The 16476-nt window shown below is 37.2% G+C and overlaps 1 protein-coding gene across 5 annotated transcripts; it reads right to left on the bottom strand.

Annotated features, from left to right (window-relative positions):
* Positions 1-213: 213 nt before the first annotated feature.
* Positions 214-16205, bottom strand: sppl2a (signal peptide peptidase like 2A). Of its 5 annotated transcripts, XM_006779835.3 has the most exons (17): positions 15965-16203; positions 14398-14508; positions 14131-14313; positions 12983-13072; positions 12761-12894; positions 12314-12480; positions 12109-12205; positions 11400-11501; positions 11117-11198; positions 10790-10864; positions 8554-8610; positions 7030-7077; positions 5949-6048; positions 5418-5498; positions 3415-3575; positions 1385-1418; positions 214-688 (listed from the first exon to the last, which is right to left on the bottom strand). In XM_006779835.3, exons 1-17 carry the CDS (start codon positions 16016-16018, stop codon positions 648-650), a joined length of 1617 nt encoding a protein of 538 aa, XP_006779898.1. In that variant the 5' UTR covers positions 16019-16203; the 3' UTR covers positions 214-647. The 5 variants fall into 5 exon arrangements, with proteins under 5 accessions (XP_006779898.1, XP_006779900.1, XP_006779897.1 ...); XM_006779837.3 differs by lacking the exon at positions 1385-1418 and having other exon boundaries at positions 15965-16204; XM_006779834.3 differs by lacking the exon at positions 214-688 and having other exon boundaries at positions 699-1418; positions 15965-16204.
* Between the last annotated feature and the right edge of the window lie 271 nt (positions 16206-16476).

Here is a 16476-nt window from a genome sequence, read left to right on the forward strand (position 1 = left end):
AAGGTGGGAAAAACCTGTGAAATATATACTGGCTTATTTTTTTCCCCCACAACAGCAACTTACATTTTAACAAGAATATGCTAAAATTCTTGTTAAAGAATTTAACACACAAAAACGCACACAGAACTGGGGTTGTTGTGCACTTCATCTATAGGACGACTTTGTTCACTTAAAAGTCACAAATTAAAAATCAGAAAGCTACAGACAAGAACATGAAATACAATTTGTTTTTTTATTTAATATAAGGCAACGAAAGAAATCACATCTTACAAACAGGTTACACACAAACCCTAGTTATCAAAATAGCTACAAGTCATTTAAAGCCCAAACCCATCCCCAATGATGTATCAACTGCCAAGCTGAATATTATAAAGTGCGTTCTTGTTCTCAATCATCACCAAGGCAAAGTTGTCATTATGTTTTTCTCAAAGTGAACCTGACAGAACTTTCAGGCGCAAAGCACGTGTTTTTAATCACTTTAATATCTCAGTTGCATCTACACAGCATTCATTTCCCTTTCACATCAATCAAAATGTACTGCTTGAAGGATCATTTGATCAATAACGTGTTCCCTTGCTTTGCAAATGTAATATTAAATTGAGATTTTAAAAAAGACAAAGAAGAGAGTCCATATTCAACACTGTAAGTCAGCATCTTTCGCCGTCTACGGATCGGTCAGTTCTTTTCTCTAAAGAAAAGGAAAGACATGTTAATGTTTACTTTAATCTTTTAGTTTAGTAAGAAAGGCAGACTCATAGGCAGCATTTGAATTTATAATGCAAGCTGCATATATGATTTGTTCTACTAATAACAAACAACAGAGATAATGCATTCAAAAATTCATGCCACAGCTCTCCCATGTCAACTGCAAGCAAAATCATGCAAAGGGCAACATGAACACATTGGGAACTGCATGAAGGATGGGGCAGTTATTGAATCCTCTCCATTGAAAAAAAGCTGGAATGAGCAGAGAGTGGAAAAGGAAACAAAAAAGGACAAAAACAAACAAACAAAAAACTAAAAAAAAAAGGAAATAAGTTAATGTCATTCCAGGGCCAAAGCTTTTAGACAAGTCCACTTTATCATATTGCTGCGAGTCACTTTAGACACATCAAAGATTATTTTCAGTCAACTGGAGACACCTAATGGCTAAAATGATGTATTATTTCACATTCAAACTTCTGTCCTAAAATTTATTTGAATTTTAAAACAGTTAATATGTAGTTTGTCTCTAAATATCAAACTGACCCTGGAAATCAGGAGTTAAAATGTCAAAACAAAGGGTGATAAAGAAGCTGATAAGAGACAATAAGGCACTGCAGTAAGTGACATTAATGACAGGAGCGTTGCAGGGGAGAGGTCTGGGGTTTGGAGGGAAGCACACCTGGCAGCAAAGGTTCCCTGGATGAGTCCAAGACCTGGTGAAAATGAAGCCAGGTCAGAATTGTCTCTCTTTTACAGTTTGTGCGTGTCTCACTCTCATGGACATATGTACACACACACACACACACTAACACACATTCACCCAGCCTTGCCAGAGTGTTACAAGTTTAATGTTTTGTGATGACTTTGAATGTCTGGATGGCAAATGTGTGAACCACAGATATTTTCATATTGGCTGCATGGATTTCCCTAAACCTTTCAAACATAATAAGCCTCTCTCGTGTGAGAAATAAATTTCAAGTTATAGTTTTGACGGATGGCTGTCTTTGTATCATAAAAGCAATCTCAGAACTAAAGGCATAGTTTAGATGCTTGGTTTTATTCTTTTGATTTAACAAGCTCAAACATTAAACAAACGATAAAACCAGTTCCTAACATCCTTGAACCCTGCTGAGTTGCTTCTATATTTAGTGATTGCATGGTCCCGTCTATCACAAGCAACAATCATCTTATAAGCAACAATCATCTTAGATAAGCTACAATCGGCTTATCTATCAGATTTGTTATCATTTTATGCGCCATGCCATATGCTTGGGTCAGTTGATCAACAGCTTTTAATAGTTCAAAGAAGGAGACTGGTTTTCACTGTAAAATCGATCCATTTAAGACCAAGGAGTCAACCTCATTAAGTACTCAAATCTCAACTAAAAACACACTTGGTTTCATTATCCTTTCCAGTTTAACTGGTGTATTTCTTCTGTTCCTTCAAAAGCAGGCTTAATTTATTCTTGCACTCCAACATTTCATTAATTTTGATTCTACTGTCATTCTTTTTAATTCTCTGTTCATTATGTATTTCTCAGTATATTTTAAATACTTTTTTGCTTGGTACACTATCTCCAGCTGTTACAGATTTTAGTCAGAATTAACCTTAAAGTTGGATCAGAACTGCTGGACATGTGGTTTATCTAGTCTAATATCACCGAGATTAACAGGAGAGGTAGCTGAATAACACTGCTACAGTATTCCGCAAATTTCCAAGTGACATGTCTGGAAAACAGAATTTATAGACATCATGTCCATTTTCTAGTTGCTTTTCCAATTCAGGGTCACCAAATGGTTGGAGGCTGTTCATGGTCAGGGACAGGGAACAGCTTGGAGAGGTCTATCACAAGGCTAAAACATAAGGACAGACAAACATTTACAGTCATATCTACAAATATGCCCAACTTAGATTTAACCTAATATGCATGTTTTTTGGATTGTATATTAGGTCAGAGTTTACAGAAATCCATGCAAAGATAATCATCATTGTTTTCACATTTGCCATCATTTAAGCCAGCAGCCGTTCCAGTTAAAACCATTCTCAGTCACAACGGGGGTCACATATTTTTAAGGTCAGGAAACAGTTAGACAACAGGGAAAATAGCCTGGAATAAACAGCATTCTTTGAGGCCAGCATGCAATTCAATATAATATAAGCACTTTTTTTGAACAGCCTGCTGTGTCAGGTGAGGTGAGTTTTTTCACAGCTGACTTGTATATGAACCGCTGACAGGCAAATTAGAAATGATGCACGCTATGGAAGCTGACAGCAAACAAGATTTTTCTGTTTGTTTTAAAACAGCTACCAGTCAAGAAAAACTCGCTCTGCAAGAATCCAGCAAGCAAATAGTCAAGTTTTCTTCCAAGAGCTCCAGCTAACACAGGAACACATAGGAAAACTAACAAGTGATCTTCTCTCCCTTTTCCTCCTTTTTTAATGGATTGTCATTTCATTATGGTAAACAAAGACAGCCTACAACTAAAGCATGTCAGGATTTCCATAATAGTAAGGTAAATTATTAATAATCACGTAGTCTGTGACTACACTTCTTATTCTGTCCTCTGGATTTAAAAAGAGCAAAATGTTGACAGTTTTTTTTCTTTAATGAACCGGTATTGACAGTCAAATATGACAGCTACAAGAGGAATGACGTTTTTTGGAATAATAGAAAAACACCAATACAATTCTCCCTCTCCTCCTCTCACCTGGTATGTGGTTCCAGCCCAGAACTGCTTCATCTCCCCCCTGCAGCCTGCCACCACAGCAGAAGTTATCACAGTGAAGGGCACTAAGTAGAGCAGAGCAGGCTGTCCCATTCCTGACAGCAACATCACGATGAATGTCAGTATCATTCCCAGGAAATAGGCTAAAAAGAAATATGAAGAAGGAAAGAGATATGGTAAACTTAAAGCTTACACCTGGCTTTATATGGCAGCCTTTCAGATGACAAGTGTAAAAAGAGACTCAGTAAAAAGCTAATTCAGTGCACTTGTAAATAAAACTTTATTACTACATCAGCTAATAAACCTCAAAGACTAAAAAGTAAAACTGCAGCTAAATACAAGTGAACCCTTTGAAAGTACACAGAATTGAACTTGCAGGTCATAAAAATGGTAACAAACAAAATAATGCATAAAAGCTATATTCATGTATTCAATAGTAAAACTAGGTAGTTATCAACAGTTCAAGCTGGAAAAAGTTGTGCTAACGACTTCTCTTTGACTCATGTGCTCCAATTAAGAAAATGACATTTGAAGTAAGGGTTGTAATTTTTTTTTTTTTAAATAAAGTTATCCTCGAGAGATTACTCGGTTTGAATTATACTTCAATCTCAACAATGTTCAAAAGATAAATTACAGAGATTTAATGAGCTGGAAAAGCCTGTAAAGTATTTCTAAAGGCCTTCTATTCCACTTATCCAGTTCAGGGTCTGGAGGGCTGGAGACCTGACAGATAGTCAGTTTGCTGTGGGGCTCATGCTCAAATTCACACCACGACCAATTTAGGATCATCATTAGCCTAAAAGCATATCTTCAGACCGTGGGATGAAGATTGCAAAAGTCCACTTTTAGACAATGCTCTGTGGCCAACTATTGAACCATTTTAAGCTTAAAAAAAAAAAAAAAAAAAAAAAAAAAAATCTTGTTTGGAGGTACAAGGCATTGCACACCAACACGAAAATGTCATCCAAGCTGCAGCACACGGTGAAAGGAACATCACGGTCTGTTTGCAAGTGTTCTTATAAAATACTTCGTCAGTGCAGCGACACAATAAATCATGTTTGGTATGCTAATTTTAAAGAGGAAGGAGAGAGAAGAACATCATGACCAACAGGACTTTGGATTTGAGCAAGGTTGTCACTGACTCTGTTGAGAACAAGGTCAGTAAGATGCAGTGGTATTGGGTGAGTCTGGGCTTTTTGTAAACATTATTGAAAAAACATTACCACTTAAATGTTGGAAATATGCATTCACACAGTCCCATTATCATGCTATTAAATATTATAGATTACTGCTATGCAATATTATTTTTTGCTGTGTGCGCTTATATGCATGTATAACAAAGAGACAACAGAGACCAAGTGAATGAGGTAGTGTGTTTGCATTGGTACAACACAGCATTAAAAATCCAGGAGAAAAAAAAAAAAAAAGGGAAAAAAAAAATTTTCTTTTGCAATTTCGAGAATTTCTAATGGAGACCATTGTGACTGAAAGAGGTTCTACAAGTCACGTAAGTCGAGAGTTCACTTGCCTTTTCCAACCTGCACTGTGAATGATTTCTCAGTTTGTGTAATAAAGACATGAAATGTAGAAATGTTCTCGTGTTATCAGTTAAGTCAAGTTGACATAGATGAAGATCAGACCACATTTTATGAGTAATAAAACTAAAAAGAGCTCATAAGCGTTTGCATGACATTGCATGAAGTTCAATCTGAAGAACGTGAGTTCAGTCCTGGCAGTCAATAAAAATGACTGATCATATAAGAAAAAAAAAATAAGAAAAGAAAAGAAATAGTGTACGTTTAAACCAGCAATTCACTCAAACAGATTGGGGTTTGGCAAAAATCAAACCTCGATCTGAATATTTTCCCCCTTTTCCCAAAATTCAATGACTTTACACAAGAGATTGTGTGTGTGTGTGTGTTTTTTTTTTTAAATCCATGAAAATTAATGACAGACCCAACAAAATGATAACAGATGTGTGATACCTATGCAGCAACTGACGAAGTAGACTTTCCTCTTGCTCTTGATCCAAACATCAAACCTGCTGCAGTAGGCAACCAAAAGACCTGTGGGTCCAACAACAATGCAGGGTGAGAGCCACTCATCATTACACATACATCATCCAGTATGAAATCCTGTATGTATGGGTTAGTGACTCATTCATTTCCCCCCCTATTTACAGTTAATGGTGTAAATAGACTAACCAAAGACATATGAAATCTAAAGAAGAGTCTGGCTAAACTCAAACCACGGACTCTGCATTTATTGAGTAAGCACCCTAACATTTTGCTATCAAGCTGCAATTTTAAATTAGTTTTCGTATTTTGTTCTTTGTGTTTTTGAATCAAAGAAATAGACTAGATTTTAAAAAAAAAAAACAACTTTATTTGTATTAAAAACAAAATCTAACACATTGTTAAGAATTGCTTCATATGTCTAACTAATGTTTGTACACAGAAATGCTCACATATAAGCAGTGGTGTAAAGGTGAACCGTGAGAGCGTCTGTATCCTTACCTGGGACAATGATGTCGCCGTAACCCAGGATGGAGAACTGCATCATACACAGGTTTTGAGCCCAAGCTAAGAGGCGCGGGACACGCATCACCACAGGAAGCTGAGAAAATGAAGCATTACAGATGCTAAAAATGACAAAAAGGCCAACAGCAGAAATCTTGTTCAGTGTCTTTGTGTTCCACCTAATCTGACAGCCGTGTCTTAGCTTTACTTGAATCCTATAGCAGGTACACTTTTCTACACTGCTGTAGATTACTTTGCATATATTCTGATACAGAGGCATTTCCAGCTAAATCTTTCATTTCCATATTTCAGAATCCATCCAGTCTGCGAAGACATAAAGAAAGAAGCTCTAAACAAAAGGACTGCTATTATTTATTGTTGTCTGTATTGTGTTTTTGTAATACCTGAACTGAACTTCTTAAATCTTACCTCCCACTTTTATTTTTTATTTTTTCCACAATACGATCGAGAACAAGCAAACCCACTCAGGAATTTAGTAAAATAAAAAATGAAAACCAAAGAAAAAAAAAAGTTAGTCACCATGTGTGTAGGCAATTTTTACACAAATCAATAAGAATACAAAACAATTTGTCTCAAGGAGTATGAAAATAATGCATTCCTGATTAATTATCGAGCTGTAAAACTGCCACTCTAATCTTTCTTAAGCAATATTGCTGGAACCTTTTTTATTAATATCCTGTAACAAAAACATGCGTGTGCACATAACTAGCTCACAACATTACTTGCTGCAAACAAACAAAAAAACCCCACATCTTTCTCGTGCCAAAAAGGTATTTTTAATCATATTAGTTTCTTCTTAACCACCTTCTGGACATGCATGACAGACATGCATATTGATACACGTATATAAACCTTTTATCATTTTAACATATGTATATATGTACACATTTTAACATATGTACACATTTACCCAATAAAAACGTAAAATTAGTTCTTTCACAGACTAAAACATCAACCGCCACCATACCTCTCTACCCACCTCAGCTATCATTACAACAAAAACAAAACCAAACAATAAAAGGAAAAAGTAGTGGACGGGTAACAAGTCAAGCCTTACTTTCTCAGAGGGAGGCTGGGGTTCAGCGGGGATCTCCACACCTTGTGTCTAAGACAGAACCCACCCAACCCCAGTGCACAGTTAGTCTATTGTTCCCCTCAGGGCATCTACAGCAAGCAGTCCATGTCAGCTGGGTTGTTAATGAAGCCATAACAAACGTGTAAGGGAGTTCCACCAAGCCCATCTTATAGTGCTCCGTTTGTGACTCTGGTAAAGAGTGATTTATTTTTTTTTAACCCACTTCCTGAACCCAAATTTATACAAGTGAATCTGAGTATTAAATGAAGAGTTACAATGCAGATTAGTTTGTCCATTAGACATAAAATGTTGCCTTAATTAGGCAGTGAATTTTTATGTATACAGTAGTGTGAAAAGTCTTGAGTTAGCCCTCATGTTTTTATATTTTGCTAGGAAAATGAAAAAATATGGTTGAAGTGATTCCATGACGGTTGAACCAGGACTCTTAGGCTTCTTGAACAAGACAAAAAGCTTTTCTTTGGGTATTGGCTGCCTTTTCTTGTGTTCTCTGTTAAGATGATCCCACATTACCTCAATAATTTTGAGGTCTGGGCTCTGAGGACACCAATCGATGACTAATAGTGTTCCACTGTGTGTTTTTTCTATCCAGGTGTGGTTTTACTGTGTTGGAAGTGTGTTTGCTGGGATCATTCTCGTGCTGAAATATGAAGCTGCTCCAGCCCCAAACTCTGACAGAAACTCTGCTGCCTTTTACAGATGGCTGCAGACATTCACTATTGTCCCTCTCTTCTGACCTCCTTTGTACATTTTGATCATTTGGATTTAACACCCAATGGGACCTGTTGCCACTGATTTTCAGTCCAGCACTTGTGAATTTGGCATACCTCAGCTTCGTCTCATTTTCTCCTGTTTCTTAAGAATTGCTTCTAGACAGTTACTGTATCTGATGAGATATTTTTGGTCTGTTACTTCTTCTTTTCTTCTCTACTTGTTCAGCTTCCTTAATTTTTTTTAAGGACGCTCTGCACACCATGCTAAGATATGGTTTTTAGCTAATAACTTTATTTTCAACAGCCTTTTTTCTAAGCTGTCTGTTAAGTGTAGACACAACAGAGGTTCATCTTTTTTTAGCCTTGAATTATTCATCGGTCAGTGTTAAGTGGCCTAATAAACATTCCCCTGAAAACGAGTGAAAAATCAGCCAATGGCCAAAAAAAACTTTGGCAGACCTTTAGAAACCCTGGAGAATTTTTGCTCAAGACCAGTTTAGAAGACAAGTCTGGCACCATGGATGGGAAATCTAAAAAAAATAAAATTCTAAGTGACCTTCTAGTCTTTATGGCGCAGGGGGGTGTTTATGCCAAATTTGAAGAAATTCTCTCATAATGTGAAAGAGATTTTGCATTCACATCAGTACAGTCAGACTTGGATATGGATAAAGCCAGCTGTGAAGAAAAAAATTGTTTTTTTTCCAAATTAACAATAGCCCTAAAAACAGTTTGGTGGAGTTCCCCTTCAAGATAGGAAACAATGCAGGAAGCTTACCTTCTCTCCAGATGCATCTGGGCCCAGGGCAACCTGCACCATGATGCTTACTCCATTCTGTGGCAAAGGGGGAGATGCCAAGCATTCATATCAAATTACTTAATGAAAATGAAATCACATCATACTAAAACACCAGAGCAAAAAATCCTCAGCTAGAAAGGCCCTCAGAGAGTGCAAAAGCTAATGCCTCATCTCATGTTGTCTAAGCGATCTAGATCTAAACCAAAATTTAGACAGAGTGTACTCACACTAGACATAGTTGCCTTGCCTGAGCACGACTGTTATACATCCCCACTCCCCTTATGGCTTGTGCTCATATAAACCGGAGTAAACTTCAGTTTGTTTCGCTCACCCTCTTTCGTAGACTCTTGCTGTTGAAAAGCACTCCTGCAGAGCATCAGTTTGTCATTGAGGAAAAAGTGAAAATCTATGCTCACACTACTGTGCTCAAGCATTCCTGAACCGTAAAGATTCACTTATCTATATCCAGGCATGGCATCCAGTGATCTAACTAGTACAACAAACTAGACTTTGCCTCAATTCAGTACAGCTGAAATTCACAGCTCCTTCTGCCTCAGATCAGATCCACAACAGAATTTCACAGAGGTAGTCAAACTAAATAAATTTAAGTCATTTTTAAGTGTTCTTATGGCTGCCAATGTTATATATAAACCTTATGGCTACTTCTTTGCCTGAGACGACTCTATTCTGACTAGGGATGGGTATCGAAAACCGGTTCTTGTTGAGAACCGGTTCCCACTGTTTCAATTCTTTGGAATCGTTTGCCATTTTTGCAAACGATTCCCTTATCGATTCCAGTCGTCTCGAATGACGTCACCACGTTGCGGAGCGTCATTTACCTGGCAGAAAACACGGCGCCTAAGCGGCTTAAACGCTCAAAAGTTTGGTTATACTTTACGAGAACGGATGACAACAGGGCAACTTGCAATACTTGCAAAGTAGATATTTCATTTAAGGGAGGAAACACTACGAATATGCAAAAGCATTTGCTCACAAAACACGCGATGACCTTAAATGAATGTCGTGTTTTTAATTCCGCTCCGGACTCGTGAATCTCAACCCAGCAGCAGCGGTAACGTCTGCACGTCCTCTCCCGTTAATGCGGCAGGTAAATAATCAACTAACAGTGCATATTATGTTAGCGCGATCTGCCTTATTACAAAACCTGCCATTACTGTGCATTTAGGTGACTATGATGAGAGAGACAGACAGAGTCTGGCTCAAATGGTGGCAGTTGTCGCTGCAGTCTACCGTTAGCGTCTCCTTTCAGGCCAGGATAGACGAATGTCACCGAGCAGTGACTAAGTTTGAGGTAAAAGGCTTGCACCCATTTGCCACAGCAGATGCCCCGATTTTAGGTAAGTGAATGTGTTTAATTGTAGGCAGGGACATTACTGGATATTCTTGTTTTATTGCTACAGAAGAATATTTATTTTATTATTTTACATTTACATTTTTTCCCCCCTGGGGACCCTGTGACACCCCATTGAAAAGCCGTAGGCTCTGGATCTCTTAAGATCTCACTGTTGGGTTTGTAAGGCCATGTTACTCCTAAATTTCTATCTCATTCAAAGAGAAGATATAAAACAAAGTTCTAAGCTATTTGACCTTAGTGTTCTCCTTTTTTAAAAAGAATCGATAAGAGAATCGATAAAGAATCGAATCGTTAAACAGAATCGAAAATGGAATCGGAATCGTGAAAATCTTATCAATACCCATCCCTAATTCTGACATTTTAAATGTTTTAGCTCTGACGTTTTTAGATGTTTCTGCATCTGATTTTTTTATATGTATAAACTTATTTTGTGGAATTTCTTGTTTGTTTTATTAGTAAACTTACTTTTGGCTTTCTCAGCTTATACGCTCCTGGTTAAATAAAGGTTCAACTATAAGAATGTATTATTCCCTTTTCCATGCCACACATCTACATTAAGTTTTATTAAATTAGTTTGTGCACGAACTTGCTAATAGACAAAAACATCCAAGGTGTACATATCAATTTGTGTGCAGGGTTCACTTCATATTAAAAAATAATAACTAATTCAGTGTATAACTAATATTTGATGAGTGGATTCTCAAATGTGTCAGACCTTGAGGCAATAAGAGCAGCAAATGCAGAGAAATAGCAAAAACGTCATTAAAAAAAAAATCAATAACAACATTACTGCTTTTGCAACAAGATACAGATAAAAAACAAAAATAAAGATAAACATACCTTAGTGAAGAAAGGAGTGATGAAAACAAAGAAGACATCATATACAAGCAGGAGGCTCAGCAGAATCACACAGATCTTCGAGACATTGGAAAGAAAAGATTATCACCAACTACATGGCTCAAAAATCCATGTGAGGAAATCTGCTAGAAGTTTTGTGAGTGTGATTATAACATTTTTAATCAAATATCAAAGACTGGAAAAAACAAAAATTCTTAGGAATGGAGCACTGCCTGACATTCTTACAGGAAGTGTTGATAAATATGAACAAATATATTTGTATAAATAGAACAACTACAGTGCAAGTATTCATTGTACAAGAAAAAATACCTTGAAATTGGACAGTGAAATTGTCTTCATGAAGTTGAGGCAGAAAGCAATGCCAAGGAGGTCCTGCAGAATCCAGATCCATCTGCAAGACATAAAGACCTCTTTGACTTTAGGGTTTTCATTACTTTAAATGTAGCTATTTCAGGATAAACTGTCTCATAAACATTGTTACAATTTTATGGGTAATTTTAACCTACAGTGTTGTAGAAATTCACCACCAAAATAATTCCCTGCCACAGTGGTGTAACCATGTCTGAAAACTGACAGGACTATGAATGTGTACCTGTCTTCATTTCTGTACACTCCCCAGACCACAGAAATGCTAATGCACACAGCAGCCAACAAGAGAGACCTCACTGAAAAGTTCCAATTCCGGACAGAGAACCTGGAAAAAGACGCAGAGCCACATTTAGGTAGAAACAAAGAAACAAAAACAAAACAAGTAAAATTCTTGCACACATTTACCGAGACGCTGATGTTTGTTTGAAGCTTTTCAAGCTTTAAACCACTGGTCTTTTTAATATAAAAACAGTAAAAAAAAAGTTTTTTAAATGTTAGTAACACATCAAAAATCAGACCTTTACTATCCATGAATCACTTGGAACTTGCAGTACTTAATTTCCCCCTTCTGTCTAGATTAGTTTACCTCACCATTTGTGTAAACCACTCACTCAACGACAGCATCCCCCCTCTGTGACTTCCGGAGAAATTCAGAATTCATTTTTAACTTTTACATGGCTAAGCTCCTCATTTTGCTGACCTACCGTACATTCAACCAATTTGCTATCCGTTAATTTTTATCTTTTCCTCACTTTAACGCAGTAATTTCCCCAGGTTTTTCCAATACAAAAAAAATAATATCTCACTCAAAATTAGTCGCCAGGAACTAGTCAATAGTAAAAACTCTCTCTAAAGGTCTGATATCTATTTAATGTTTTAACTACAATGATGTGGTGTATATTTAATGTGGTTCCAAAGTCTGAGGCTCATACCTTAAAGTGCCGCAACCGATTTTGTCCATCACTGCATCAAAACAGCTATAGAGCGCAGAGGCAGATGCCAGGCAGAAGATAACAATAATGACGTAAACTGGAGAAAAATAAATAAATAGATCATATCACCAAAACTCGAGGTAAAATTACTCTGTTAAACAACCAGGAACTGATTTTAAAAAAAAAACAACAACAAAACCCTAACCAAGAACTTTGTAGAAGAAGTACATGAGGACAAGCATCCCGCACATCAAGGCAACAAAGATAACCACTTTGAGAGGAGAGTACAGTGAAAGCTCTCCACTGTCTGCTTTGCTTTCTCCGCCTCCTCCTCCACCTCCTCCTCCAGATGCACCGCTATTCAACCGTTCCCTGAAACACACAAACAAAAAAAAGAAGAAACAAAACAACATCAGGTAGAATGAAATGTGAAGTAATGCAATACATATGATCTCAGCAAGAGTACATTTAAATGTCACTTGCTCACATTATTATCACCAATTGACATTACACAGTTAATGATATTTTGACTGCATATAAAAAAAAATATATAAATCATTGTGTTTTCTGCTATGTTTGGTTTATTTTTAATGAGACATCATTACAGACACGAGTTTTCAGCTCACAGCTGTATAATACTGAAAAATCTCACCTCTCACACGCCCCGCTCCAGTAGCCGCCCAAAACAACTGTGCCAATGGAAATCAGCAGGATGACTGCAATGCTTGGATCGATCTTTGTGGAAGGTGGAGCATACAGCTTCACCTGCATCTCATTCCCGAAGACCTGAGGATGCATGCAAAGAGTTAAAAATGATCATCAGATTCAAACAAGACATATTAAAGGATTTATTAAAAATAAAAAGTTCTCTGACCTGCCAAGCTTCCAGGAAATCCCTGTGCCTCATGAGAGCGAGAGAAATATTGACCTTTGCGTACTCCGACTCGTTGGCTGATGGGATTTTCTGAAGACATTTTTATAAATATTATCAGTGATTTGGGAATGTTTCAAGTATAATAGAGCAACAATAAAACAAACAAAAAACACTTCGAGATGAGACTTTTTTTAAAATAAATTGACTCTAGATCAATTAAACTGAATAGAATTTAAGTTTTTGTGAGGTGGTAGAAGTATCAGTTTTACCGCTTGCTTTTGTTGTGAACGTGTTCGTGCAGGGACAGAAGTACAGGGCAGATGTGTATTAGTGGTCTTGAGACTCAATGCACTCTTTATGATTTGGTGGATTGGCGATCACCGATCACAGGATGCAACACTGGCGTATATTTTTCAATAAAGCAATACTGGGTAAGCTTACAGTTTACTTCTTCTGTTACTAGTCACCTTGGACATTTGCAAGAGGATCTAAACATAAATATACTGTTGCCGCACAGCAAGAAGGTCCTGAGTTCAATTCCACCATCAGGCCGGGGTCTTTCTGTGTGGAGTTTGCATGTTCTCCCCGCAAACACAGGGAGAACATGCAAATATGAAAGCATTATAAGGTATTTAGTAAAGGAGACAGGGCTGTTCTTCTTGTTTTTACATATTTTAAATTTGTATGGGTGCAAACTTGGGCAGGTCCTGCGTGTGAAAGGGATTAGATCTCACTGGGACTTCCTGATTAAATGAATGTTAATAAAATTTGACTTCAGTTAAATTTAAATGAACAACACATGTATGCTCTTGGGTGTCGGCCGTGTAACAGCAACTCTAACATGAGGTATCTGTTTGTGAAGACATAAAGCAGATTCATGTCATCATTTAAAAGTAATCAATAAAATTTCAAATTGTCTAGTTAACAGATGAATAATTTACAATGACACCAAACTATTTCACAAGGCAATAAAACATTTTTCGATGGAAATCCCCACAGAAACACCACATCTGTATCATTTCCTGAATCACGCCTTTGTCTATTGCACTTCTCTGATCACCCAAAAGCAGCAAAGAGGAAATGATAACTAACCATAAAAAAAAATTAAAGGAAGATCTCAAATCAGCTTAATCAAGCTAACATCTTACCAGCGTTTTATTGCTGGCAATGAGCAAAGCCATCGCTCCAAGTCCCTGAGCGATAAGAGCCTTCTGGCTGAAATCACAGTTGCCTCTCATCACCACCAGAGCCTTGCCCTTTACTGAAGATGCATTGATCCCTGAGCTGTCACACAGCAGAGAGGAAGTCATATTCACCAACTGGTACTCCGTCTGGAAAAGTCCGTTAACACTTACAGTAAGACAGTGTTTGGAAAGGTGTCACAACCAAAAGAGCTGTAAAATAGAAAAACTTACTGCAGAATTCAGTGACTGTGCCAGCGGGGTCCAAGAGTGATTGTGAACAATGCAGAACTCCCTCTCAGTATCTCCATTTGAAATATGCGAGATCGCTTCCTGGCCATTTATCTATTGAGAAAGAAATAGTACCCCTTTGATACACAACATATGGAAAATATCTGAACCCAGCCCTGCTTTGACAGTAAAATGTTATCTATGTTCAACACACTTAAGGCTCATTGAATACCTTGTCATAAATCATTCACACTGAGCCAAGGGACAAATACAAATAAATACAAAATATGGTATAAAATGGTATCAAAATCACATTATGCTCTGAACTATTCATAAGTGCAATAATCAATTTTTTATAAAGAGTACTTCAAGCATTTGCCCACACAGATGCATTTGGAGAGTTAAGAACAACATATTTTTTTCCCCAGCTAATGGATCTTGTTCATCCCTTTTCCATTTCCGAACTAACAAAAACAAAACCCATCAACGCTTACATTATCTGTGTTGAGATCTACAACCTACTAGATGATACTATAAATCTGCTAATGCTTATTGGATTAGTTTATGCTACAGCATCCTATTAATGAAATAGGATAATTAATTAAAAGTAACTAGGTTAATTTAAATAAATTCCAACACTATCACCATCAAATCTCAACAACAGCCCATGTATGTTAGGATATACAAATATTTTAATATTATATAGGACACGTGACTGAAGGAAAACTTGCCAGGTTTTCTTGTAAATCTGCCACTTTTCCTCTTATAAAGTTACCAGTTTAATTCTCATATTTTCTGTTATCCCCCCCCCACACACACACACAAAATTTCTGTCCTTTTTCCCATAAATTTGACATTTATCAGAAAGTTTTTTCCTCATACATTTTACATTATTTTCTCATAAATGTAGCTCATACATTGGGGCACAGATCTCATTATTTTTTTTCCTTTAAAAGTTTTATAAAAAATTTTAAAGGGGGGGACTTGGATTTTAGCCCAGCCACTTATTAATCACTTTATTTTATTATTTTTTATTTTTTTATTATCGCTGTCACAGTAATCCGTAAACTTTATTTTGTACTCTCAAAGTTAGATATCTCAAAGTTTCATGCCACTTGTCAGCTTTAGTATAGAGTCCCACATGAACACCCGCGCTGTGATCTGCTCACCCAAACGTAAACACTTCCTTGTTGGTGACGTCGCGGAAATCACCGTCTTCAAGTTCCATGGTTTCGGTAAAATTAGATTAAAACGGCCAGCACAGTTATATCCATCTTCATTTTAGCTTTCTTTAAAACAACCTTACCCTAACAGCAGAGCAGTAAAACAGTTTTCCGTGTCGTAGCGCACTGAGGCTAACTGAAATGAACACGAGAGCTAACAATTAACCCCAGTTTAAACGGTTGTATTACAAGAAAACACAATCCCTGAGATAGAGACTAATACTGTCTACCGACTACATGCTCAACATTTATTCAAAACATTAACAGTCACAGCTGACCGTTTTTTTCGTCGGTGAGTTTGGCTATCAGGCCCGTCAACAGCTAGTTATCAACATTCACCAACTTACCTCCGACGCTAAACAAAGGAGCGACAAAAATACGACTGCGACAGTTCCTTCCATCTTGTTACCACTCGTTTTTACCTATCCAGACAACATAAAATCACTTCTTCACGCCACGACGACACTTTCTACCCCATAAGCTGTTCCATTATGGCTGTGGTTTAGCTGGCTAGTAGCTGCCGGGGGACTTCCTGTATCGGCTTGTGACATAAACCTGCTGAGCCGCGAGTTTCTGTTTCACCCCAAAGCGTCAGAACAACAACACATATGGCACACACACACACACACACACACACACACACACACTCCTCGAACTATCCACGATTTTAGCACCGTGTAACTTTGGAGACGTTTAAGTTAAGCTTCTTTCACTTAAATAAGTGACAGATAAATTATAATGGCCAGTGTTTAAAACAGAGCTCTAATTCTTTCAAAGTTAAGAAAAGACAACTTTCTTCTTGTATTTTTACCAGATATTTTCTCATAAATGTGACATAGTTTCTCATCAATTTGCTTTT

Source organism: Neolamprologus brichardi, chromosome 1, assembly GCF_056152115.1.
Source record: "Neolamprologus brichardi isolate AB-2024 chromosome 1, ASM5615211v1, whole genome shotgun sequence".
NCBI lineage: Eukaryota > Metazoa > Chordata > Actinopteri > Cichliformes > Cichlidae > Neolamprologus > Neolamprologus brichardi.